General features: G+C 41.6%; 1 protein-coding gene across 3 annotated transcripts; it reads left to right on the plus strand.

Moving 5' to 3' along the window:
- LOC117550333 (phosphoinositide 3-kinase regulatory subunit 5-like) lies at positions 1-26613 on the plus strand. 3 transcript variants are annotated; one of them, XM_034222730.1, is made up of 20 exons: positions 1-134; positions 2617-2772; positions 4853-4973; positions 7483-7583; positions 7678-7746; positions 9874-10012; positions 10476-10545; positions 11190-11367; positions 11982-12147; positions 12883-12951; positions 15378-15932; positions 16733-16962; positions 18423-18545; positions 19050-19157; positions 21901-21994; positions 22193-22269; positions 22359-22452; positions 22543-22619; positions 25094-25212; positions 25605-26613. In XM_034222730.1, exons 3-20 carry the CDS (start codon positions 4862-4864, stop codon positions 25750-25752), a joined length of 2529 nt encoding a protein of 842 aa, XP_034078621.1. In that variant the 5' UTR covers positions 1-134; positions 2617-2772; positions 4853-4861; the 3' UTR covers positions 25753-26613. The 3 variants fall into 3 exon arrangements, with proteins under 3 accessions (XP_034078621.1, XP_034078622.1, XP_034078620.1); XM_034222731.1 differs by having other exon boundaries at positions 4856-4973; XM_034222729.1 differs by lacking the exons at positions 1-134; positions 2617-2772 and having other exon boundaries at positions 4564-4973.
- The last annotated feature ends 87 nt before the right edge of the window (positions 26614-26700 follow it).

A 26700-nucleotide genomic window follows, 5' to 3' on the forward strand; every position in this document is an offset into this window, starting at 1 on the left:
CAGACTCTCGAACAGTCGGAGGGTCTATTTCTGAAGAGCTCAAACCCAGGAGGATGTGGCCTCTGAATGGTTTCCCTCTGCTCTGCTGTGGTTGATCTGGGATGATACAGGACACTGATGACTGCAGTAGATTGGTGAGACTTATGTCTATTTGTCTTCATGTTTAACCTCGTCATATGCCTTAACATGCTTACAGCGCATTACATGTTTTAGTGTCAGTCGTGCAGAGAAGCCAACACAGTTATTCATGTGGTCTCTCACTAGCAGGAACAAGCTTCTGTTGCATAACTTCCATTATTTGTAACTGCAATGTGTCATTCAAGCTCTGCAGATTTCCTGTTCCCTTTCTTTTAAAAGCAGCTTGACGTGCCAAAGTATTTAACAGATAATTGAGTCTCATTGGTATTTCTTTTTCCTTATTGAAAGATAAGATACTGCAATATGTTTTAAAGAGTAAAGGGCAGCTGTACACCAGAAGTATCTTCACTATTCCCCCACTTTGTGCAATCAAAGCAACACATGCATTAAATGATCTTTATTTTAAAAGACCCATCCAGAATAGAGACCAATGATTTTGCATTGTGGCAGTAACAGGGCATTGCAGGGCAACAAACAATGGAGTAACACCTGCTTCCTCAGTAGACAATTACTCCATTTGTCCTGCCTGCAGAAGCTGAATATGACAGGTAGTCAGAGCTGCTGCACATTATGAGCTGTATGTGCATGTAGTCATTTCATTCTTTCCAGAAGCTTCAAATAGTTGTAGCCCACTGTTATATTACTGTTACTTATTCTTCCGATTATGGACAATTGTGATGTTGTCTACCAAAATGCACATAAATCAGATCTTGCTCCACTCAACTTAGCCTACAACAGACTATGCAGATTTGTTCTTGGTTGTCCTTTTCGTACACATCACTGCACAATGTGTAACCAACTTAAATGGCCTTCTTTAAATGTAAGAAGACACACGCATTGGCTCCAGCTGATATTTAAATGCATGTATCTTAACTATCCCCCTTATTTAAAGCAATATTTTGTACCCTACTCACCAAATCATCAAGTTAGACTTTCTGTTCAGATTTATTTCTCTGTCCCCTCTGCAGAGAAATGGATTGGCAGAAGAGCGTTCATGTTCAAAGCCCCATCATTGGGTTTATTTCAACATGCATTGTTATCTCACTTTCAACTGCTCTGTACTTGTTATAACTGATATTGATGAAACTGATTTGCTCGACTGTCTCAAATTGTAATGATTGTGTGCATTGCTTGAATTTCACTTAACAGACTGTGTAGTGGCTATTTGTCAACAACAATAAAACTTCAAAAGGCCACTGAGGCACCAGGTATAGTGGATTTTACGCAGATCATGAGTTGGTAATGAGTCCATTGTCCAGACAAGGCATCGACGTTTTTGTGGTATTTATTAGCTTCACCTTGGCAAGAACAGCAAAAGGTGTTTAAATGTTTGCTGCTCTCAGCCCTGATACTGATAAAAAACCATAGACCTTCCCGGTGCCCACTGACTGCTGTGTGCATGATTGACTTCAATAAACCCAGCTGTGTGCCCAAAGTGACCCATCACCTTCAAAATAAAAGCATTTCAGCTGGAACACAACTTAACTTAAATAATATGGCTGTAAATTAATTAATTCTACAAAACAAAAAACAACAAATAAATACATTAAATAAATGTGAAAAATACTGAATAGCTTCCACAGACTGTGTGTGGTTTGTCTTGTGTGTCATGTTTTGCATTTTGTCTTTTTGTTTATGTATGTCTGTAAGTTGTTGCTATTGTCGGACCCCCTTGAAAACGAGATGGTGCATCTCAAGGGGTTTATCCCAATGAATACAATTTCTATATATACTGTTGTTTCTTTTAGAATAATCCCTGCTAGTGCATGTGTGTGTAACTAGAGTTACAACAAGGGTATTTAGTCAGCTGGAACTTTTGAATACTACATTTTTGGCAATTGGGGGTGTGTGTGAATACTGACATTGTTTGCTGGCTAAGTAGTTTAAACAGAAATTGCTAGCTAAAAGTAATGGACAAACATCTCAAACTGTTAGCTAAAAGAAATGGATAACACAGTTCAACTAATAAGCTAAAATGACTGAAGAGCTAGCTTAAAGATAAAGCAGTTTTAATAGTTTGCTAAAGATAATGGGGGTGGAAAACACTCCATTGGTTGCTAAAGGTAATGCACTTGTTAGCTAAAAGTGATGAATGCACAGTTGGTAAAGCTAGCTTAAAGTAATGGATAAAAACAGTTAAAAAAAGTTAGCTAAGTGTCATTTTAAAGTGTTAGCTAAAAGCTGTGGATATACTGTTCAATGGTTTCAACAGATGATATAGCTAGCTAAAGAATAATGAATGAGTTGAAATGGCTTGCTAAAGTAATGGATGAACAGTTCAACAGTTAGATTGAAACGAATCATTTAAGTCTATCTTCTATCCATTGTATAAACACATTTACAGTAAAAGCTGACGGTCACAGTTAATGAAGAGTAGGATAACTAGCTGTGAACACACTCTACTGTGTATAGGCTTTATTTTGAGGTGCAGCTTCTCTCATTGTCCTTTCTTAACGGCTCATTCATATTTCCCTGTAGGCCTTTTCCTGTTTTGACGAGCCCAGGTGACCCAGCTCTCCAGTTCTGTCACTAAACACATTATTCAACGACACAGCTGGGCACAATCGCTGCTTCCTAATGCACATCGACATCCTGGAAGCCAAATAGGAGGAAAAGCTTCTTTCTTATCAAGAGGTAAATCTCATTGCAGTCGTATTGAAACCTTTCTTTGCAAATTGGCGGAGAAATATTCTTAAAGGGGACCTATAGTGCACTGATGTCTTTTATACATACATATGTGTCCCCGGTGTGTCAGAGAACTCACGCAGCGTCAGAAAATAAAACCCTATCTCTTTTCCTCCGTACCCAAATCTCTAAAAACGGGGAACAACGGAGCTGATCCAGATTTGCGTCCGATATGACGTAATATCTGAAATGTGGACCCACGGCCCAATCAGAAACGTTGCTATCAGAAACAATGCCCAACTGTTTTGGACGTAATATGGTCGGTGTTTACATTAGCATCGCTAACACTCAGAGCTAACCTGTACTGGAGAGCATGTGTGTGAAGAAGCAGGAAATAAAAAAAGGAACTCACCTTGTGGTATAACCGGCAAGAGAGAAAGCCTTTGAGCTCCAAACTGTTTCAGAAATAATCCTAGAAGTGGTTTGGAACATGATGGCGTTTAATCATTTAGCTGTATCTCCTATAATTCTGAGCGGGCACACGCTCCACCTCCTCTTTTTTCAAGCTAAGGACCCCGAACCTGCAGTTCTCTAACAGGACTGGAATAGAGGGGTATGAGGGATGTCTAAAATGCATGATCTGTATTTTGAGCAAAACACTTCATACTAGGGATGCTCTGATCGATCGGTCACCGATCGAGATCGGCCGATACTCACTCTCTACCGATCGATCGTGCTCTCTAAACATGCCGATCGCGAGAGCCGATCGCATGACGTAAAATACATGACACTTTTCTCTGTGTGCGGCAAAACAAGCTCGCCAAAATGGCTTCACCGGTCTGGCATTATTTTAAGGTGTCCGAAAAAGACAGTAAAATAGCGGAATGCAACGTGAAGCAGAAATCCTGCAGCTCCGCCCGCCGGACCGGTGAGCGGAACGAAACACACAAGAGTTAGACCTCACACACTTAGCTATTTCATCTACCTTTTGAACAAGCTAAACTAGTTATAAATATATGTATTCTTCACTGTCGGGTCACTCATTACTGGATCAGTGAGCTGCATGAGATACTGACAGGCTGTCAGGAGAGAGAGAGGAAAAGAGAGCGCTTCCGCTCATTTCTCCCGTGTTATTCTCCAAAGTGAATGTAAACTTGAATAATGTACAACATTTGAATGTAATAATTAAGTTGATTGTTGTTTGTGGAAGCTCCAGTGAATGAGCCCCATTAACTGAGTTTTAAACATCACTTTAAATGGAAGATTTAAAGTGATGTTTGAATCTTCCATTTAGGCCCCGCCCACTCGATCGGATCAGCGATCGGTATCGGCCGATACTGATTCCGGCGATCGGCCCCGAAATTGGCGATCGGAGCATCCCTACTTCATAGATATGTTTTTTATATATTTGTATATATCTGCGACCTATAATATATGCCCAAAAATAGCATGATAGATTACCTTTACATCTCCCGAGTGAAACAGAACATGTTCTATTTCATCGTGTGGTGCGTGTGGTAGGCCTACTCGTCTCTCATCAGATGCAGCCTAACCACAGGTGTCATATGATCTGTAGAAAGCAATGTGTTTTGTCCATAACTCTAGATTGGGTTTTGTTGCTCTAACTTAGCTAAATGTCTGTTGTTAAAACCCCAAAATGGGAAGTTGCGCTTGTGCAAGACTCATCTCCATCGCTGCTCTGAGTCATACAAAGTGTTGAGTCAGCAGCTGCAGGAGGTTTTTAAGAATGAAGTAGAGAAGTAGGAGTTGTGACTGATGTTTTCGACCAGCTCATCTCCGGTTTGCTGCCACAGTCTGTGACTCACTCACAGCTTGGGGTAGGAAGTGGCACCATGTCTTTGCCCTCACTATCTATTTTTGCATCTCTGTTAGTGCGACTGAGCCGTTAACTCTACACTGTGTTTGATTGTCTCCTGAGAGGAACAATAATGATCATACAGTGCTGGAAACGGCCATAACAGGAAGTTTTTTTTAGGTTTCCCGGAACACAATCAAAGGCTGTAATTCTTTTTATTTTTTTATTTTGGGACTTCCTGTTGGTTTTTATCTCCTGTGGATGTTCACACAGCAGAAGAAGATGATGATGAAGATGGAGTCGAGCTCGTGCACGGAGGATCGGATCCAGCATGTCCTCGAGCGCTGCCTCTGTGGTTTGGGCATCGACACTCCGGATAAACAACTCTGGAATGGTAAGACTCATATATGCTTTTAATGGTAACATAACACAATGCTGTAAATACATAATGTACCACAGGAGAAAACTACATGTGGTAAAAAGTACAAATGATAAGTTGAACCAATGTTGATGAGAAAAGTTTGCACACTGCCGTATTTGTTTGCAATTCACAATCAAAACAGACCTCTAAAAAATTAGAAACATTAAGAATCAAGATGAGCGTAAGGAAATGAATAACCGGACACTTTGTTAAGTCTAATCATTCTTTCTTCAAAGATTTTCTTGAACTTAAACACATTTAAATAAATAAGCTTAAGTCATTTTGTTTCACAGTTTGATGCAAAATAATAAAATGGTTTATTAGTTTCTGGTTTCGTGGACAGTCCCCTTTAATTAACATAACACAAAAGAGTAAATGGGGCAGCCTTAGTCAACATGGTTAATTTCCAGCTGCCAGATGATAATAGACACCCTAAAAGCACAATACATCACAAGCTATTGTGGAAGAAAGACAAGAAGAAATAGGACAGAAAGGATAAAGGATAACTGTATAATGTAATTGTAAAACCACAGGAACAATGCAGGACATACAAGCACAGAGAGGCGAGGCGTGCTTCTTGATGTTACGAATGAAATATCCTTCTGATTGTCCTCAGGTATTTCTCCAACAATGTCTGTAAAAACATTACATTTAAAAGTGTAAATATTCCTTTAGCATGTTCTCTTGAATAATATAGAATCCTTACTGCTTTTTTCTGTAAACAATAGTTTTATATATGTACGTGTTAACATTCACTTCCACGTAGTAGCGTAACATGCAGAGTACAATTATGTTATCCATTGAATGAAGCTTTCAAACCTGTAACAGATACCAAAAAGGGAACATGTTGTCCATCTTTCAAAGACAAACGGGAATTGAAAGTGGTGACACAGATAGATAGGTGACAGAGTGTGGAGGAGTATCCGTGGTTAAAGAGGCACTATTGGGATTTTTTGGCACTAGGTTTTAGTGCATGTAAATGGTCTGGAAAGGCTAAAATCCCTGTGTTCCCTCCAGAGGGAGTTTCTCTCCCATCACTATGACATCACTATGTAACACTCACACACCTATTCGCTAGCGCTTCAACACATTGTTCGTGATAGGCTAAGGGGCGGGACATCTCTAAGCGGTTGACCAATCACAACAGAGCCAGCCAGCTAACCAATCAGAGCAGACTGGGCTCTGGTTTCAGACGGAGGGTGAAAAGAGGTGCTGCAGCACAGACAGTATGAGAAAAATAAAGAGCTTTTTGAACATTAAAGCATGGAGACATGTAGAGACACTACAAACTGATATACACCTGAACATCAGCAGGAGAGGACTCTTTAAAGTAGAGATACTATATACTGATATACACCTGAACATCAGCAGGAGAGGACTCTTTAAAGTAGAGATACTATATACTGATATACACCTGAACATCAGCAGGAGAGGACTCTTTAAAGTAGAGACACTACATACTGATATACACCTGAACATCAGCAGGAGAGGACTCTTTAAAGTAGAGGCACTACATACTGATATACACCTGAACATCAGCAGGAGAGGACTCTTTAAAGTAGAGACACTACATACTGATATACACCTGAACATCAGCAGGAGAGGACTCTTTAAAGTAGAGACACTACATACTGATATACACCTGAACATCAGCAGGAGAGGACTCTTTAAAGTAGAGACACTACATACTGATATACACCTGACCATCAGCAGGAGAGGACTCTTTAAAGTAGAGACACTACATACTGATATACACCTGAACATCAGCAGGAGAGGACTCTTTAAAGTAGAGACACTACATACTGATATACACCTGAACATCAGCAGGAGAGGACTCTTTAAAGTAGACACTACATACTGATATACACCTGAACATCAGCAGGAGAGGACTCTTTACAGTAGAGACACTACATACTGATATACACCTGAACATCAGCAGGAGAGGACTCTTTAAAGTAGAGACACTACATACTGATATACACCTGAACATCAGCAGGAGAGGACTCTTTAAAGTAGAGACACTACATTCTGATATACACCTGAACATCAGCAGGAGAGAACTCTTTAAAGTAGAGACACTACATTCTGATATACACCTGAACATCAGCAGGAGAGGACTCTTTAAAGTAGAGACACTACATTCTGATATACACCTGAACATCAGCAGGAGAGGACTCTTTAAAGTAGAGACACTACATACTGATATACACCTGAACATCAGCAGGAGAGGACTCTTTAAAGTGGAGACACTACATACTGATATGAACCTGAAGATCAGCATCATTTGTCCTCTTTAGTTTCAAGTTTTATTGTCAACGACTTCCTAAAACAACTAAATCTACACTTTTGGCCACAAAGAGAAGTGGCATAACCATTGTTCTCTCTGCATCTCATAATGTGAGTTATGTGTGTGTATTTAAAGTGTTTTGACACCAGAATGAAAGCTAAAAGGAGAAATAAGTGTTTCTGTTTGTCTGTTCAGCCGGGCTGTGCATTAACCGCTGGTGTTTGGAGGAACTTGTAAAGAGACATCCAGAAAACTTCCTCATACTTCTGCAGAAAATACTGAAGAAAACAAAGGAGGTGAAAAGAGAGCTAAAAAAACAACAACATCATTTTCCAGAGAGTTATATGAGGAATAACAGGTTTAATTTCAGGATTCTTCCGTCTTTTACAGGTGCTGGAAGAGTGTCGGTATGAACTGGTGGTGCCACTTACCCTTCTGTTCTCTTCTACCCTGCTTAAAGTAAGAGGATTTTTTATTTTTAAAATGTACTGTTGCTACAATTTATGGCACGATCCAACCCAGTCTCACGGCATTTCGTGTTATGGTCACAAAATTAATCTATTGATTCGTGTTCACCAACACGATTTCCCAATTTTTTTCGTGTCAGACAGAACGATTTAAAAAGCAATGTAAATAATAACAAATTAGAAGGAAAAAAAGATTTAACCTGTTAAGCCCGAAGGTCCCCGCCGGCGGGGACCCTGGGTCTTTTTTTCACGATACTGTGTCTCAGGGGATCTTAATATTTAAGAACCTATTAATGTGTTATACCAGATTAACGGAAATAATCTCAGCTAACTGCCGATACAAACCATGTTTACCAAAACAAAACACAAGTCTCACAAGAAGCATCTAAATTACCCCTGAGCGAAAAATGCTAACGGACATTGGCACAGAACTCAAGATAAAAGTACCCTTATTACTTATCATAGCTGCACATACAATATATCCGATTAAAGCTGAGACTCCATAGATTATGTAGGTATATAGTATCATCACTGAGTGATCCGGACTCGCGACAGGGGAAGCAAATACAGTCATCACAACACGTACCTTTACGAAGCTTCTAGGGAGATCGTCTCACAAGTAGCTGTCAATCTGATCAAAGTATGTGTTCAATGGCATTAAAATGAGAAAAAACGCGGCTGAATCTGTTAATCCATAGGTTCTTAACGTCCATGTATAAAAAACTGATTGAATTTATAATCCATAATTCCATTTTTATGTAAAAATCGGAGAGTAAATGCTAGCTGCTAATGGTAGCCACCACAGCTAGCGGCTGCTTCCGGTCTCGGCGATGCAGCAGTCTCACACATACACATGACCAAATAAGGACTATGTGGGAGTTCCCCTCGATTCCATTGGCTCTGGCGGTTAGAAAGAGATGTCACATGTCAAAATCGAGCAAGGGGGGCCAGAGATATGAAAAATCCACCCAAATGGCCCCAGAAGAGGTTTTTTTGTGCTAAATCTGTCTAAAAAGGTCAAATATCACTTGTTTTGCATCAATCTTGATACAGGGTACTTATTATATGTTGTACTTTGGATTCCTAAAGCTTTTAGTCTACTAACCCATCATCCAAGGTTAGTTTTCACTATAAGTACAACATATTTTTTGGACGGATAATTTACAGTTTTTTACCATGTTCAATCTGAATTTTCTTTAAAATAAAAAACATCTATATTGAATCTGACTTTTCTACATCCAACTCACAGGTTTATCATTACTTTGAGAAAAAAGATTATTAATTTAACCCTTTTAGAAGATATGGTCATTTGTTCTGGGAATGTCATTTTCGAGTCTGAAACCTGAAAAACAGGCTCGGGGTTTAACAGGTTAAAAAATACAGATTTCAGTATTCTGAGGCTCTGAGCCTCATTTATTTTCCTCACGGACAGCAAAAAAAGTCCGACATTATACAATTTAAAATAAAAACAATAATCGTGGCTTGATATTGAGTAAGAAAATGTTTTTATGAACCACACAGCTTCCGGTCTACCAAGACCCGACCGGACAAAAATACGTGGTGCAGGCACGAAACATACTACCAATAGAAATACATTACTTTTAAAATCGTTCTGTGTGACACGAAAAAAATGGGAAAATCGTGTTGGTGAACACGAATCAATAGATTAAATTAATTTCGTGACTATTACACGAAATGCCGCGAAACAGGGTTGCACGGTCACATCACGTCACATTATCACCGCTAAGCTAAAGGTGGCTAATGTTGGGCTATAAAGGAACTACAGCACGGTCACATGAATTCACGTCACCACCGCTAAGCTAAAGGCGGCTAATGTTGGTCTATAAAGGAACTACAGTACGGTCACATGACTTCACGTCTCCACCGCTAAGCTAAAGGCGGCTAATGTTGGTCGTGATGAAGTTTAATTGTCTCATTTAGACACTTGTTAGCAACATCTATTTCTAAATCCACCAGTGGGGTATTTACTGATGTATTCAATGTCGTAGAATAAAAATGTATTCGCCTTGTGTTAACCACAGACCTTATTGCAGGCTAATAACCAAAAACACATTCAGAAAACCATTGATTTCCAGCCTCTGGTCCTTGTTTCTCTCAGGCTCCTCACGTGGCTGCAGACCTGGTTTTGCTACAGGAAGCCTACCTGTTGTTCCACAGCTTCCTGACCTGGCCGGAGCCCTGCAGCTCGGCCAGCAAACGGCTGCTGAACGTCCTGCAGCAGGAGCTCAGAGCACCAGGTGACTGTGCTGCAATAAAATAAACCTGATGTCCGTCCTGTGTGTTCATTTAAGGATTGGGGATCAAGTATGGGGTCTATGGTAATGATTTAAATTAATAGTATGTACAGAAGCCCTGAGATGTAAGTGAGAAAAACAGGTTATTAATGTCAGGATAAGTAGGAATATAAATGAATGGATGAGGTAAGTTAAAAAACTCCATGCACTCAACAGAGAACACATTAGCACTTCAGCAACTGTGGCCAGAATGAAAATCACAACAAACAAAAGTAACTTTGTTTTCAGTCTGTCTTTTTTTCAAGACGACTTTAAGGACATTTCTAAATTATAGATGTGAGTCCTAAATTGGTGGTTCGAGGTTCATCTAAAAGAGCTATGTAAGAAAAATCATGTATCAGTGTGACCACAGGGGGGCGCTGTTTACCCTCTGAGATACTGAATGGTCTTCCTCCTTTTGTTTCAGGTATTTCATTTCAAAGACTGGTTCAGTCAGAGCAGGGCATTTCCCCTGAGATTCACCACTCCAAAACCATGTAAGTCCGGCTCTCACACCTAAAGACATTAAAAGCTATTCAAATTGGCTACATTTATTGCATTAACAGCACTTAATCAAGGCTCTTAACTTCACTTGAGATCTGTTTAATAGTATTTTCACATCATTGCTGTTGAAAAATCTCACTGCTCTCCGGCTTGAGCTTCAACATCAGGATCCATGTGTTTGTGATCCTCTCCAGAATGGAAGGAGTCATCACATACAGAGCATCAAGTAGTTCCTGAGCAGTGTCCTTCACATGCTGATATCCAAGAGAGGGAGTTACACAGTCACAAGATGGAGGAATAGAAAGCAGTATTCAATGTTTACTTCAGATTAGCTCCACGTCAGAAATGAGCATGCTTGTCATAATATGACAAGCACTTAATTAACATGATGTTAACACTTATTAACATGATGATTCAGCCTCTATGGAGATAGACATATTATGTCTATCTCCATAGAGGCTGAATCATCATGTTAATCACATAGCTATCATATGCCTCAAACAGTCCTGAGGCTCTTCTAGGTAATCAAACATCCTGTCATGTTCACAGCTGCAGTTGGGATACCTTGATATTGGAAGAGGACATTCACTATTTTCCCAACAATTGCTCTTGACTAGTGTGTGTCATATGTTATCAGGACGGTGCTGTTGGTGGGTCCGGTGGAGGACGTCCCTCCGGAGGTCCGATCCGTCTCAGATCAGCTGATCAGCAGCCAGGACTCCTGCAGAGACGTCTCTGTTCTCCTCATCCTCCACGCCTTCCAGGCTGCTCTGGGATCCAATCAGAAGCTGCAGACGCTCCGCTGCGCCCTGCAGGTGACCCACCTCCTCACACCTGTTCTGGCTTCTTTAGTCAAAGTCAACTTTAGTTTCAATCTTTCAGTTTGTGTGTACAGACAGAGAGATCGAAATACCGTTTCCCACAATCCCGAATACAAAAACAAATATATATAAAAATATGTATACAAATATGTATATACCTATATATACACGATCAACACATTTATACATATACACACATTAAGACCTAAATAAAAGTTGGCATCACTCCTGGTCAACTTATACTTTGTTAAATGTTGTCAGAAATATTATGTACTTCTACTTTTACTCAAGTACACGATCTGAGTACTTTTACTCAAGTACAAGATCTGAGTACTTCTACTTTAATTCAAGTACAAGATCTGAGTTCTTCTACTTTACTCAAGTACAAGATCTGAGTTCTTCTACTTTTACTCAAGTACAAGATCTGAGTACTTCTACTTTCACTCAAGTACAAGATCTGAGTTCTTCTACTTTTACTCAAGTAGCTACAAGATCTGAGTACTTCTACTTTTACAGGGACTCACATTACATGCAGTCTATGATACACCAGTCAAAATGCAGTTAATAGGTTCCTCAACTAAAAGAAGCTTTCTCTAATGTTCCTGCAGAGTAAGCGGCCTGGAGAGCTGGAGTATTTGATGGAGACGGTGAATAATCTCATGGAGAACGCAGTTGCTACAGTTGATCTCAGTACAGCCAGGACTACTTTAATCCAGAGTATGGAGAGACTAGGAGAGAGCATCACTTCTCCTCCTGAAGGCTGCACTGAAACTGGTAAAAAAAAAGATATAAACATAAAATGACATGGATAGATAATTATTTAACGTATTAGGTAAACCAGTGTTTCTCAAACGTTTTCATACCAAGGACCACTTAACCAATAACACACTGACCACCTAACTAGATAGATAGAGAGAGGGGTAGGTAGGTAATACAAAACAACACACACGGACCTTCTAACTCCCCAAATATCCAAAAACCAAAAGGCCTGCTTACCACTCCAACAGTATAACAAATTACAGCCTAATAATGACTGCTTAATTTATCTGTATCGCCTCGTTCACACAATAAATCAACAATACAACTACAGATTATACAAGCATTTCCTTCATATGTGATTTAAAATAGGGTTTACACCTCATATGAAATGTAGACTACATTTATGACGGATTTTATGTCCGAGCCAACAGACTCACATCGTTGGCTAAAAGCTCCGCATGTAGTACAAACATCCGCTGTGGATTTTCAAAATAAAATACAGCAAAAACTATGGTTGCAGGCCCAAGTTTAACATTAATTCAACATTACACACAGATTAATTATTTACACTGTTCCATTTATTTAGCATTGTTTACGCACTGATTGACTGCGTGTCTCTGTTGCCACCTCTATTAGTCATGTTTAAACAATTTGAGAAACACTTTATTTATTTAAAATGTTTGCAGACCACACTTTGAGAAACACTGACGTAAACAGTAGTACTTATTTAACATGACCTTTTCTCTTTAGGAAATGTTGAGACTCTCGTGCTGCCCTCACCCAAATGTTACACATGCTCCTGGGAAAACGACAACTTTGGTAAGTTTCTATATCTTTATTTATTTATTAAGTAAGGGATAATGTGCAGAGAGGCGGTCATTATGATCAAGGTCCCTCTGCTTCGTGTCGGGCTCCTGATCAGCCTGTCGGGGGTTATTTTCCCCATAATGACCAGGTCGCTGCACATTATCCCTACTAAACAAACTAATGAATCGACTCCCAATATTAATTGAAATTATTTTATTGACTTAAAAATGATCGTATTTCTTCCGCTAAGAAAAAACTCGCACCAACGTCTGGAACTGCGACAGCAACAACTTTACGGCAGCACTGTCCAACTCTGTTTACAGTTTCTGATCCACTGACAAGTCCTTAACTCTACAGAGCTCATACCGTGTTTCTGTTGGTGTTTACTTCCTCTCTGCCTTCTTCTGTTCACTTATCTGACGTCCAGCGCTCCGTCTTGACAGCGGTCTGTGCTACTGTATTAACAACGTGTCACATGTTAAGAATTGAGTATTCAACTACGCCATGTAATACATTAAACCAGTGGTTTTCAAACTGTGGGGCGAGACCCCTGGTGGGTCGCGGAGGTACTGCAGGGGGGGTCGCGGGGAGATTTTTTTGTTTTATTATGTTCTCCTTTTAGCTTTGTGAAGCACCTTGAGATGACGTTGTTTTTAAAGTGCACCTATATAAATCAAATGTATTATTATTATTCAATTGTAAACAAACACTGCTCGAAAATATCTCATTGGTCAGAGAGCTGTGGGCATAATGCTGCCTTTTGCAACATCCTACTTGTGTGAGATCGGCTTTTCTGCTGCCATCAAAACCAAATACAGATCAAAGCTGAACATTGAGAATGAACTGAGAGGGGCAGTCTCAAAACAAGTAATTGATAAGCTATGTGTGGAATAGGAATGGTAAAGTGATGTGATCGTTTGCAACCTGCAGTAGAAATAGTAGTTAATTAATATATTTTCCTTATAGAAATTTGAATTTAAAAATCTGCTACTCAGGGAAGAAGGCCAACCAGTTTTAATTAGGCCAAATTCATTCACAGTATCTATTACATGCACTTTAGTTCATGTGTAATCCATAATAAAATATAAATATAGTTGGATCTTTGTGTCTTCTTATTATTAGCAGAGAAAATGTAATGTTTTTACAACAATATACAATTAATCCTACCAATATAGATGGGAACCGGGTTGGGGGGTCCCGAGAATATTTCCAATACCCAAGGGGGTCCCGACTGAAAAAGTACAAGAAAACCAAGTTAGTTGGAGCAAAGTGCAGAAAACCCTCACATGAGTAATCCAATTAAATAGTTTTGGTTAACAGCCTCAAATGTTATGGTAAAAAAAAACTATAAATGTATAATCAATTTCAAATATAACAATACAAAATATATATTATTTCAAGTCTCAAGATAGGAATTTAGCAAAGGAATGTACAGGGGCTGAAACAATAATACAGTACTAAAGCATGAAATGAAAAGTAATTCATTCATAATTTCGTGATTGATAAATATACTTTAAATCATAAAATAATAATACAAACTGAAAACAAACTAAGCGAAAATACTTATTAACACATACATTAAAAATAAATTTAAATCAATATAAGAAATTGTATACAAGTACATATATGGATCAAAATACCTCTATAACTATACTTTACTATAACATTATTTTTAAAGATTAACCCAAAACCTTGAACGTCTGTTTTTTATTCCAGAGATACTGTACATATTATTGGTTATAAAGTCAATTTGAATCACTTTCAAATGTTGCATTATTCACTAGATTTGTCTTTTTTTGTCTATTTTTTTATTGATTTTTTTCAATAAAGGTGCACAAAACAACAAACAATCAGGTTATTAATACAAGACTGGTCCAGTAAAAATGCAAAGTAAAATGAGGCAAAGGACAACACGCAGACGACAAATCACAAAGCATGACATGTTACACTGACTGTATAATACACAGTGAAAACATTTATAAACAGACAATCTCAAATCCAGCATTCTAGATAATAATAATAATAATAATAATGTATTACATTTTTTATTAGAGCGCTTTTACAGGTGCTCAAAGCGCTTTACAAGTACACATTACACATATTAGACATGTAAGAGTCATTACTGCGGACATTACCCACAGGAGCAAAATGCGGGTAAAGTGTCTTGCCCAAGGACACAACGGCCTGACCGAGGCGGGATTCAAACTGGATATTCAAGATTCAAGATATTCAAGATTCAAGGCTTTTATTGTCATGTGTACATACAGTAGCTACAGTGTAGATATGTTGATGAAAATCTGAGGTCACAGGCTCCTTCAACAGAGCAACACAATAAAACAGATAAAATAGTACAAGTAAATACAATAAAATAGATTAGAAGATGATAGATATACGTAATTACCCGTAACATTTCTCAAATCTTCTCCCCATTCCTGCAGATTTTCTGAACAGCCTTCTGGACTCCGACATGGACTCCGCTGCGGATTGTTTCCTGGAAGCAGAAATAGACGAGGAGGATAAAAACGACACCAGCTTGGACGAGGAAGACGAGGCCGAGGGGAACAAAGATGTGGACTTTCTGAACAATCGTATCTCCTTCGCCTCCTCCTCCTCCTCCAGAGACTCCGGATACTCCCTCTCCACGCCTTCTGGATCTTCAGGCGTGGAGAGCGACTTCAGTGAGGATATAACCCACGAAGACGTACAAGAGGGACCGCCAAAGCTTCGGAAGAAACCCAAGAAGAAGTCGAGAAGCATCTTAGGCGTGGAACGATTCTCCTCGTTCTTCAAGACTCCACGAAGCCCAGCGAGCTGCCGGAGAGTTCAGAGTATGGGCAACCGGGTCGATTTCACTAAAGACGCTCAAAGAAATGGATCGCAGCTCAAACACCCGACGTTCCTCTCCAAACATCCGGATCCTCTTTCCCCGAGGAAGCACGTTTGTGTCCGCAGGAGACCGATCCTGAGCTGCTACGAAGGGGTGGTGGAGGAAGGTAAGATAGATAGATAGATAGATAGATAGATAGATAGATGGATGGATGGATGGATGGATAGATAGATGGATGGATGGATGGATAGATAGATAGATGGATGGATGGATGGATGGCTGGATGGATGGCTGGATGAACTAGCTGGCTGCATCGATGGATGGCTGGCTGGCTCGCTCGCTGGCTCGCTGGCTGGCTCGCTCGCTCGCTCGCTCGCTGGCTGGCTGGCTGGATGGCTGCCTCGCTGGCATGGCTCGCTCGCTCGCTCGCATGGCTGGCTGGACTCGCTGGCTGGCTCGCTCGCTCGCTCTCTCGCTGGCTGGCTGGCTGGCTGGCTCGCTGGCATCGCTCGCCTACTCTGGCTGGCTGGCTCTCTGGCTGGCATCGCTGGCTGCCTCGCTGGCTGGCTGGCTGGCTGGCTAGGCTCGCTGGCTGGCTCGCTCTCTCCTGGCTGGCTGGCTGGCTGGCTCGCTGGCTCGCTCGCTCTCTGGCTGGCTGGCTCTCTGGCTGGCTCGCTGGCTGCCTCGCTGGCTGGCTGGCTGGCTGGCTGGCTCGCTGGCTGGCTGGCTCGCTGGCTGGCTGGCTCTCTGGCTGGCTCGCTCGCTCGCTGGCTGGATGGCGGATGGATGGCTGGCTCGCTGGCTGGCTGTCTGTACCTGTATGTATGGATGGATGGATGTATGTATGGATGGATGGATGGATGGATAGATAAAATACTGTTTCCCCGAATTAGGATAATTAAACCTGTTTTAAGTCTTCCCTCGTGAATCTTTGGCCATTAAACCACTTTTCTTTTCGATGAAAAGTGCCCACGCTGGTCAGAGTGGTGGTGTTTGGAGGAGATAAGGAGGCAGGGAGGCTGGCGAGGGCGTACAGCGACCTGCAGCAGAAGGAGAGCAAATGTCCACGACTCACCAAGACGTGCAAACTGCAGTTTTACCTCATTCCCACCAGAGGGAGGACGACAGGAAGTGCAGGAGGAGGAAACACTTCCACTGAGGGGTCGACAGGAAGCTCAAGATCTGCTGCTTCTGTGGTGAGAACATCTGTGACTATGTATACCAGTCCTATAGTATTAAAACATTCAAGATTCATTTAAGATTCAAGGCTTTTTTTGTCATTTGTACATACAGTGTAGTTATGACGATGAAAATCTTAGGTCACAGGCTCCTCCAACAGTGCAACACAATAAAATAGTTTAAATAGGGTTAGAATATAATAGAAATAGTGCAGAATAGTCTATATACAAGTAATTGGAAACAAACACTGAAATAAAGCAGAAAAAAAGGCAGAGTTGGAGAGGAGCGAAAGACACGGCAGCCATCATCACCGGCGCCATCTTTGTCAACATTTCTCAGGATGAGGTTGACTTAATATGAAAATACACCTTCATTACAGGACTAAATAAAATAAAAATAGCCGACCAATGACCAACTAGTGTAAACACAGTGGTGGGATATAATAACGGACATTTACTCAAGTTCTTTTAATATATCTTCATGTCAATTATTGTACCTTAACTTCAGTAAGATTTGAATGCAGGACTTTTACTTGTAGGGCAGTATTTTTCAATGTGGTACTGGTACTCTAACTTAAGAATCTAACCACAAAAATGACTATAGTCGAATATGTACAACAGTCTATTTTTCAATGGCTAAGACGAGACCATGAAAACTGGGCACGGATATCATTAAACACCAACTGTGACGATATCAAGATGCAATATTGTTGACCAAAAAAAGACTCAAAAGTAGTTTAGAAATAGAAAAGCTTGAAAATAACAGTTCTGTTAATAGATATAACTGCATATCAACTCTCAATCAGAGCGTCCTTAGCAACAGTCTGCTGTAATAACAGACCAGTATGTCCAAACCAACCAATCAGAATCAAGTATTAAACTAAGCTGTGTATAATAACAAACATTAATCCTGGTGTGGAATCACTAGTTTAAACTTTACTGTCCATACTTGAAAGAACAGATCAGAGTGTCCCCTTAGCAACAGTCTGCTATAGAGAAATAACAGACTGCAGAACGTCTAACATCGACCAATCAGAATCAAGTATTCAACTAAGCTGTGGGTAACAACATACATTACCCCTGGTGTGGAATCACTAGTTTAAACTTACTGTCCATGCTTGAAAGAACTGATCGGAGCGTCCTTAGCAACAGTCTGCTATTAAGTAATAATAGACCACTCATTTCCAAACCAACCAATCAGAATCTAGTATTCAACTAAGCTGTGCATAACACTATAAATTACCCCTGGTGTGTTAAACGTTACTGTCCATACTTGAAAGAACAAATTAGAGTTTTCTTAGCAACAGTCTGCTATTAAGTAATAACAGACTCCAGACAGTCAAAAAATGGACCAATCAGAATCAAGAATTCAGAAGTCATTAGAAGGTGTTACAGATACTACTTTTCACAGACATGTTAACAGTAAACTATAATTAAATGTAATTCCTGTATTCCCTTGTGTCCTTTTATTGTTCCAGGAGTGTAATGGTGGTGTGTTGGAGGACTCCACTGATATCGCCCACATGCTGGGTCTGATGGACTCGTGGTACGAGAGGAACGTCCTCAGTCTGCTCAGCCTGTCCTCTGAAGTCCTCTGTCAGGTCCGCCATCTTTCTGCTCCATGCGTCACATCACTCAAGATAACACTTCATGTTAAAGTGTTTATTTTGGCATCTTATTCCTTCAGCGACATCAAGAGGCACCCTTTATGAGCTTTTACATTTAGAAAAACTGCTCACGTAACAGACCTGGATTTTTTCTAGGGAAATTAGGGAGTTTTTGTGTCAGGCAGCCGGGATGATAGGCATCAAACGACCTCTAAACCCGAAGTGATTCCAACTATGCTTATCATCCAATAAAAATAAGAGAGCTTTAATTGATAAGGGCCTCCTCCATGCTAATCGTCTCATAGCTTTATCTTGGAAAAATGTCTTCCTGCCTCTTTGGATGATATACATTACAAACTTAAGGGAAAACAAGAGGGAGCCTTTCATGCATTTTATGGAAAATTAGGAGTTTTTAAATAATTGTTCACAAGCTGTTTGTAAATAGGGTGAAGTTGTTCTGATATATTGACTGAAATGTTGACTGTGTTGTGTGTGCAGCCTGCCTGTAAGGAAGTGAGCAGCACGGAGAACCTGCTGACTGACATGGTGCTTTATTACTGTCGACATGCAGACCAGCCTGTTCTGCTGCAGCTCTACCAGGCAGAGGTGAGACACACACACACACACACACACACACACACACACACACACACACACACACACACACACACACACACACACACACACACACACACACACACACACACACACACACACACACACACACACACACACACACACACACGTCTCACACAGCAGTAAATACCTGCCTGAATACCTTTTAAATATGGAATTTATTATGTCTGAGGGTGCAGAAAAGACAAATATAGAATTTAAAAATCATTTCAGACTAATGGACTTATGTTTGTCATGAATTACTATTTATTTGTAGATAAAGTTTGTTATTAGTTGAGGAATAGGCCCAAGAGTGGTGCAGGAATGAGAGCACAGGGGCTCATAGGGAGGGGGGGGAGCTCCAACAAGCCGTTTAGGACAGAGAGTGAATACACATACTATACAGAGATGCTGTGAGAAACCAATGTGAGTTTGGAACATTGAACAATGTAAATCTATTCTAGTAGACCTCAACAATGGAATTATGATCAGTAGAAATGGCCATGTGATGGGACCTTGCTGAACAAAACGTGGAAGTATCATAAACTTTTGTTTTACACTGAGATTATTTTCTGCAATAATCCAAAATCACATGGAAAAATCCCATTGGCTTTTTGTCAAGGGAACCAGAGAGATTCTACCCTCAGGGTCGGCTTACAAAATGACATCATCCCTGTACCGCTGTATAGTGTGTAAATATGTTTTTACCTGTATGTTTGTGTGTGGACATCAGGAAGATAGCTAGTGCTAATGCTAGTGCTAATGGGGATGCTAATACATTATTATTATTATCCTCACTTCTGTCAAGCGACTTTGTTACCCACTTTGAAAAAAAGGTTGATGATATTCGCTCTTCTTTTTCTGACTCACCTTTACTCACCGCTGGGTCACCAGACCCTCCTTTCACCTACACACTAACCTCCTTTTCCCCTCTCTCTCCAAGTGAGGTTCTTACCCTCATTACCTCTGCCCGCCCTACCACCTGTCCTCTGGACCCTATCCCTTCAAACCTCCTTCAGACTATCACTCCTGATATTCTACCGTTTCTCACCCATTTCATCAACACTTCTCTAACTTCTGGTCACTTTCCAAACAGTCTCAAGGAGGCAAGAGTAAACCCTCTCCTAAAGAAACCCACTCTCAACCCATCTGATGTTATAAACTACAGGCCTGTCTCTCTACTCCCGTTCCTGTCTAAATCACTTGAACGCGCTGTCTTTAAACAACTCTCCTGTTATCTCAATCAGAACAACCTTCTGGATCCGCACCAGTCTGGTTTCAAGGCAGGTCACTCCACAGAAACTGCTCTCATTGCTGTCACGGAGGAACTGCACACTGCCAAAACGGCATCCCTCTCCTCTGTCATCATCCTGTTGGACCTGTCTGCTGCATTCGACACGGTGAATCATCAGATCCTCCTTCGCACTCTCCAAAAACATGGAGTTTCAGGCTCTGCACTTTCCCTCCTCACCTCATACCTGAAAGACCGTACCTACAGGGTGACTTGGAGAGGGTCTGAGTCCGACCCTTGTCAATTAACTACGGGGGTCCCTCAGGGCTCTGTTCTTGGTCCCCTCCTCTTCTCCGTGTACACAAACTCGCTCGGATCAGTCATTAGCCCGCATGGTTTTTCATACCACTGCTACGCTGACGACACCCAATTAATTCTGTCCTTTCCCCGCTCAGAGACCCAGGTCGTTGCACGCATCTCTGCTTGTCTAGCTGACATCTCTCAGTGGATGTCTGCTCACCACCTCAAGCTAAACCTTGACAAGACTGAGCTGCTCTTCCTCCCGGGAAAAGATTGTCCCACTCTTGACCTAACAATCAACATCGGCACCTCAGTTGTTTCCCCGACTCAGACTGCAAGGAATCTGGGTGTGATCCTAGATAACAACCTGTCCTTCACTGCAAACATCGCTGCTACAACCCGTTGCTGCAGATACACGCTTTACAACATCAGGAAGATACGTCCCCAGCTGACCCAGAAAGCGACTCAGGTTCTGGTCCAGGCTCTCGTCATCTCACGCCTAAACTACTGCAACTCCCTCCTGGCTGGTCTACCTGCATGTGCCATCCGACCTCTGCAGCTCATCCAGAATGCAGCGGCTCGTCTGGTCTTCAACCTTCCTAAATGTTCCCACACTACTCCGCTCCTCCGCTCCCTTCACTAGCTTCCGGTAACTGCTAGAATCCACTTCAAGACACTGGTACTTGCTTACCATGCTGCGAATGGATCTGGCCCTTCGTACATCCAGGACATGGTTAAACTGTACACCCCAGCGCGTGCACTACGCTCTGCATCAGCCAAACGACTCGTTGCGCCCTCGCTGCGAGGGGGACCCAAGTTCCCATCGGCGAAAACACGTGGGTTTGCTGTCCTGGCTCCAAGATGGTGGAATGAGCTCCCCATTGACATCAGGACGGCAGATAGCTTGCACATCTTCCGGCGCAAACTGAAAACTCATCTCTTTCGACTCCACTTCGAGCGTTAGAACTATTAACGAAGCACTTTTATACTAATAAAGGACTGGCTTACCTAAAGCCAATGGAGTAGCACTTGAAATGTTTGGCTCTATGAAACCTGATGTACTTATATGATTCTGTTTTCTTCAAGGTTGTGTCTTCCTGGTCGAATGCACTTATTGTAAGTCGCTTTGGATAAAAGCGTCAGCTAAAAGTCATGTAATGTAATGTAATGGATGCTAATAAAAATGTTTCCTCCTCCACACAGCTCACCCTGGCTGGAGGAGAGAGGAGGAGGGAGGTGTTCCTCCACTCTCTGGAGCTCGGACACTCTGCAGGAATCAGAGCGGTGAAGGCCATGGGTGAGTCACACTCGTCACACTCAGACAGACAAACCCAGACAATCACAATAATGTACACACACACACACACACACACACACACACACACACACACACACACACACACACACACACACACACACACACACACACACACACACACACACACACACACACACACACACACACACACACTTGGTCTAATGTGTATTTCTGTAGGTGCTGCCAGCAAAAGGTTTGGAATAGATAAAGAGCGGGAGGCTGTTCCTTTAGATCTGCGAGTTGGCTACAACAAGGTATTTTCCTGATTTGGCACACACAGATTTCCTGTCTACACAAACAATAACGCACTGTAAGGTATTTCTACATCTGCACCCGTTTACAGGTGGCTGTCAGTGGGAGGAGTCAGTGGACCCAGACAGATATGGTTTGCACGTCAATAAATCTTTACAAAGCCTGCAGGAAACCTGAGCAGCTAGGTGTGTATAACTGAGACATTCCTGTGTTTTTATTCGATATATATATTATTTGTTATTGTTTTCCAAGCAAATCAAATCTCTTCTGTCCAGATACAAGAATAGAAAGTCTGCAGCTGACAATGACAGAAGTCCTGAAGAGCTCCAAGTCGAAAAAGGGCTACAACCAGGTAAAGGGTTCAAACATAATCTCATAGAGTGGTAAAGGAATGAGCCCTAAAACCCAGAAATGAGTCAGCATTTGATGAATTCCTTTCCCTCGTCTAGAATTCAATGGTTTTCGGATTGTGAGTTTGGTTGTTAGCCTGAAATAAGGTCTGAGGCTAAAGAGATTTTAAAGTTTTGTTCTTTAACATAAAATACGTCAGTAAATACCCCACTGGTGAATTTAAAGTGTTTAAATGAGACGACTAAACGTCATCACGCCCAACATTAGTTGCCTTTAGCTTAGCGGTGGGGACGTGAAGTCATGTGACCGAGCTATAGTTCCTTTATAGCCCAACATTAGCTGCCTTTAGCTTAGCGGTGGTGACGTGAAGTCATGTGACTGTGCTGTAGTTCCTTTATAGCCCAACATTAGCCTCCTTTAGCTTAGCGGTGGTGACATGAAGTCATGTGACCGTGCCGTAGTTCCTTTATAGCCCAACATTAGCTGCCTTTAGCTTAGCGGTGGTGACGTGAAGTCATGTGACTGTGCTGTAGTTCCTTTATAGCCCAACATTAGCCTCCTTTAGCTTAGTGGTGGTGACGTGAAGTCATGTGACCGTGCTGTAGTTCCTTTATAGCCCAACATTAGCTGCCTTTAGCTTAGCGGTGGTGACGTGAAGTCATGTGACTGTGCTGTAGTTCCTTTATAGCCCAACATTAGCCTCCTTTAGCTTAGTGGTGGTGACATGAAGTCATGTGACCGTGCCGTAGTTCCTTTATAGCCCAACATTAGCTGCCTTTAGCTTAGCGGTGGTGATGTGAAGTCATGTGACTGTGCTGTAGTTCCTTTATAGCCCAACATTAGCCTCCTTTAGCTTAGCGGTGGTGACATGAAGTCATGTGACCGTGCCGTAGTTCCTTTATAGCCCAACATTAGCTGCCTTTAGCTTAGCGGTGGTGACGTGAAGTCATGTGACTGTGCTGTAGTTCCTTTATAGCCCAACATTAGCCTCCTTTAGCTTAGTGGTGGTGACGTGAAGTCATGTGACCGAGCTATAGTTCCTTTATAGCCCAACATTAGCTGCCTTTAGCTTAGCGGTGGTGACGTGAAGTCATGTGACTGTGCTGTAGTTCCTTTATAGCCCAACATTAGCCTCCTTTAGCTTAGTGGTGGTGACGTGAAGTCATGTGACCGTGCTGGAGTTCCTTTATAGCCCAACATTAGCCACCTTTAGCTTAGCGGTGGGGACGTGAAATCATGTGACCGTGCTGTATGTCCTTTATAGCCCAACATTAGCCGCCTTTAGCTTAGCGGTGGTGACGTGAAGTCATGTGACCGAGCTATAGTTCCTTTATAGCCCAACATTAGCTGCCTTTAGCTTAGCGGTGGTGACGTGAAGTCATGTGACTGTGCTGTAGTTCCTTTATAGCCCAACATTAGCCTCCTTTAGCTTAGCGGTGGTGACGTGAAGTCATGTGACCGTGCTGTAGTTCCTTTATAGCCCAACATTAGCCACCTTTAGCTTAGCGGTGGGGACGTGAAGTCATGTGACCGTGCTGTATGTCCTTTATAGCCCAACATTAGCCGCCTTTAGCTTAGCGGTGGTGACGTGAAGTCATGTGACTGTGCTGTAGTTCCTTTATAGCCCAACATTAGCCTCCTTTAGCTTTGCGGTGGTGACGTGAAGTCATGTGACCGTGCTGTAGTTCCTTTATAGCCCAACATTAGCCACCTTTAGCTTGGCGGTGGTGACGTGAAGTCATGTGACCGTGCTGTAGTTCCTTTATAGCCCAACATTAGCCACCTTTAGCTTAGCGGTGGTGACGTGAAGTCATGTGACCGTGCTGTAGTTCCTTTTTAGCCCAACATTAGCCGCCTTTAGCTTAGCGGTGGTGACGTGAAGTCATGTGACCGTGCTGTATGTCCTTTATAGCCCAACATTAGCTGCCTTTAGCTTAGCGGTGTGGACGTGAAGTCATGTGACCCTGCTGTAGTTCCTTTATAGCCCATCATTAGCCGCCTTTAGCTTAGCGGTGGTGACGTGAAGTCATGTGACCGTGCTGTAGTTCCTTTATAGCCCAACATTAGCTGCCTTTAGCTTAGCGGTGTGGACGTGAAGTCATGTGACCCTGCTGTAGTTCCTTTATAGCCCATCATTAGCCGCCTTTAGCTTAGCGGTGGTGACGTGAAGTCATGTGACCGTGCTGTAGTTCCTTTTTAGCCCAACATTAGCTGCCTTTAGCTTAGCGGTGTGGACGTGAAGTGATGTGACCGTGCTGTATGTCCTTTATAGCCCATCATTAGCCGCCTTTAGCTTAGCGGTGTTGACGTGAAGTCATGTGACCGTGCTGTAGTTCCTTTTTAGCCCAACATTAGCCGCCTTTAGCTTAGCGGTGTTGACGTGAAGTCATGTGACCGTGCTGTAGTTCCTTTATAGCCTAGCATACAGGTGGTGTGAACACATGAATATGACAACTCTTTTCTCTCCGCTTGCAGCACATCTGTGTCTCCGAGGTGAAGGTGGATAAGGTGCAGGTTCATGGAAGAGAAGTTGGAACGACTTTTGCTGTGTGTCTGGATCAGGATGAGAAGAAGTTCATCCAAAGTGTCACCAGGTAGATCATAAACCTTAACACAATAATAAGTACCAATACAAAAGTGTAAACCTCCCTACATTACTTTTCAGTTATCATCATGTTTAAATAATGCAACTTTCTGTGTACTAAATGCTAAGCTGAATTTATTTTTCTTCACAGTCTGGGATATGTCAATGATGAGCAGCAACATTGATTTTCATGCAGTAAAACAGCTAATATGCCTCTAATAGAAACCAGGAGAATAGCATTTATTTGCACCATAGGTCAAACATAAGATAATGGCTAAATGTGGTGGAAATGAGTAAATACTAAAATGTTTACATGATGTGTTAGTTAAAGCAGATATTACATTTGAATTTCACAGCCTAATTTTCTGCACTTGCGTTAATCATTATATTCTGTGCCTGCAGGTGTGAGGTGTCTCTGTGCTCTAAATCAGGAAGTGGTTCAGACTGGAGATCCTATAAACCGTCTCCGGGTCAGGTTCAGCCTCTGCACCCGTCCTACTGCTCCCTGCTCTGCCTCCCCCTCACCTCCTTCTCTGCCTCTCCGCCCTGAAAACACTCAGTCTGAGACAATCCACGGATTCTTAAAACTGAAGCAATGCTGGATGCGGAATAAAGAGACTGTGTAGATAAAAGAGATTCAAGTGGTGCAGGGATGAGGTATTTTTGTAGGATAATCTGAAAGTTAGCATCTACCTGGTTCACTCAGCAAAAAGCCAATGGGATTTTTCAATTGGATTTTGGCTAATGTTGGGCTATAAATAAAGGAACTACAGCACGGTCACATGACTTCACGTCACCACCGCTCAGCTAAAGGAGGCTAATGTTGGGCGTGATGACGTTTAGTAGTCTCATTTAGACACTTGTTAGCAACCGCCATTTTTAAATTCATCAACGTGGTATTTAGTGACGTATTCTATGTTGTAGATCAAAAATATCTGTTAACCACAGACCTTATTTCAGGCTAACAACCAAAAACATAATTGACTTCCAGATGAGCGATAACATAAACTCCTAAAGTGCTGACTAATTTCTTGGTTCCTCCTTCCTGCACCACTTTATGAAGTAGCACTGTACAAATACATGTATTAAAGCACTCACATTTCAGGTTTATCTGTAGATGATATACAGCTGTGTCACATCTTGATCAAAAGGAGGCGTGTTGGACTGTTTCCAGAAACGTTTATTTTCAGTCTAGTTTAATTCCCGTAGTTGCTTGAAGTTTGTAAAAATAGAAAATGAATGCCAATGATCTGCTGTCAGGAGCATTAAACTGATTACTTGATTACCACTGTGTACTTCCTGCTGAGTAAATATATGTGTTGTAAAATAAGCTATTTATTTTTGAAGTGATTGCATTTCATTGTGTGTTTATATCTCGCCACATTTCAAAAATAAAATCCTTCTTAATGCAGTTGTGTTCATTTTGTTGGCTCTTGCAGTCTAGACAGGGACTGCCCTCTTGTGAACTTCCTCCTCCTCTCACCCTGTCTCACTTGAA

The sequence above is a fragment of the Gymnodraco acuticeps genome, unplaced genomic scaffold, assembly GCF_902827175.1.
Source record: "Gymnodraco acuticeps unplaced genomic scaffold, fGymAcu1.1, whole genome shotgun sequence".
In the NCBI taxonomy this organism is placed as follows: domain Eukaryota; kingdom Metazoa; phylum Chordata; class Actinopteri; order Perciformes; family Bathydraconidae; genus Gymnodraco; species Gymnodraco acuticeps.

Coding starts and splice junctions, on each gene's coding strand:
- LOC117550333 (XM_034222729.1), top strand. CDS start 4,841: ATGTTCACACAGCAGAAGAAGATGATGATGAAGATGGAGTCGAGCTCG. Junction 12,148..12,882: donor TGAAGGCTGCACTGAAACTG/GTAAAAAAAAAG, acceptor TTTTCTCTTTAG/GAAATGTTGAGACTCTCGTG. Junction 22,453..22,542: donor CAGGAAACCTGAGCAGCTAG/GTGTGTATAACT, acceptor TCTTCTGTCCAG/ATACAAGAATAGAAAGTCTG.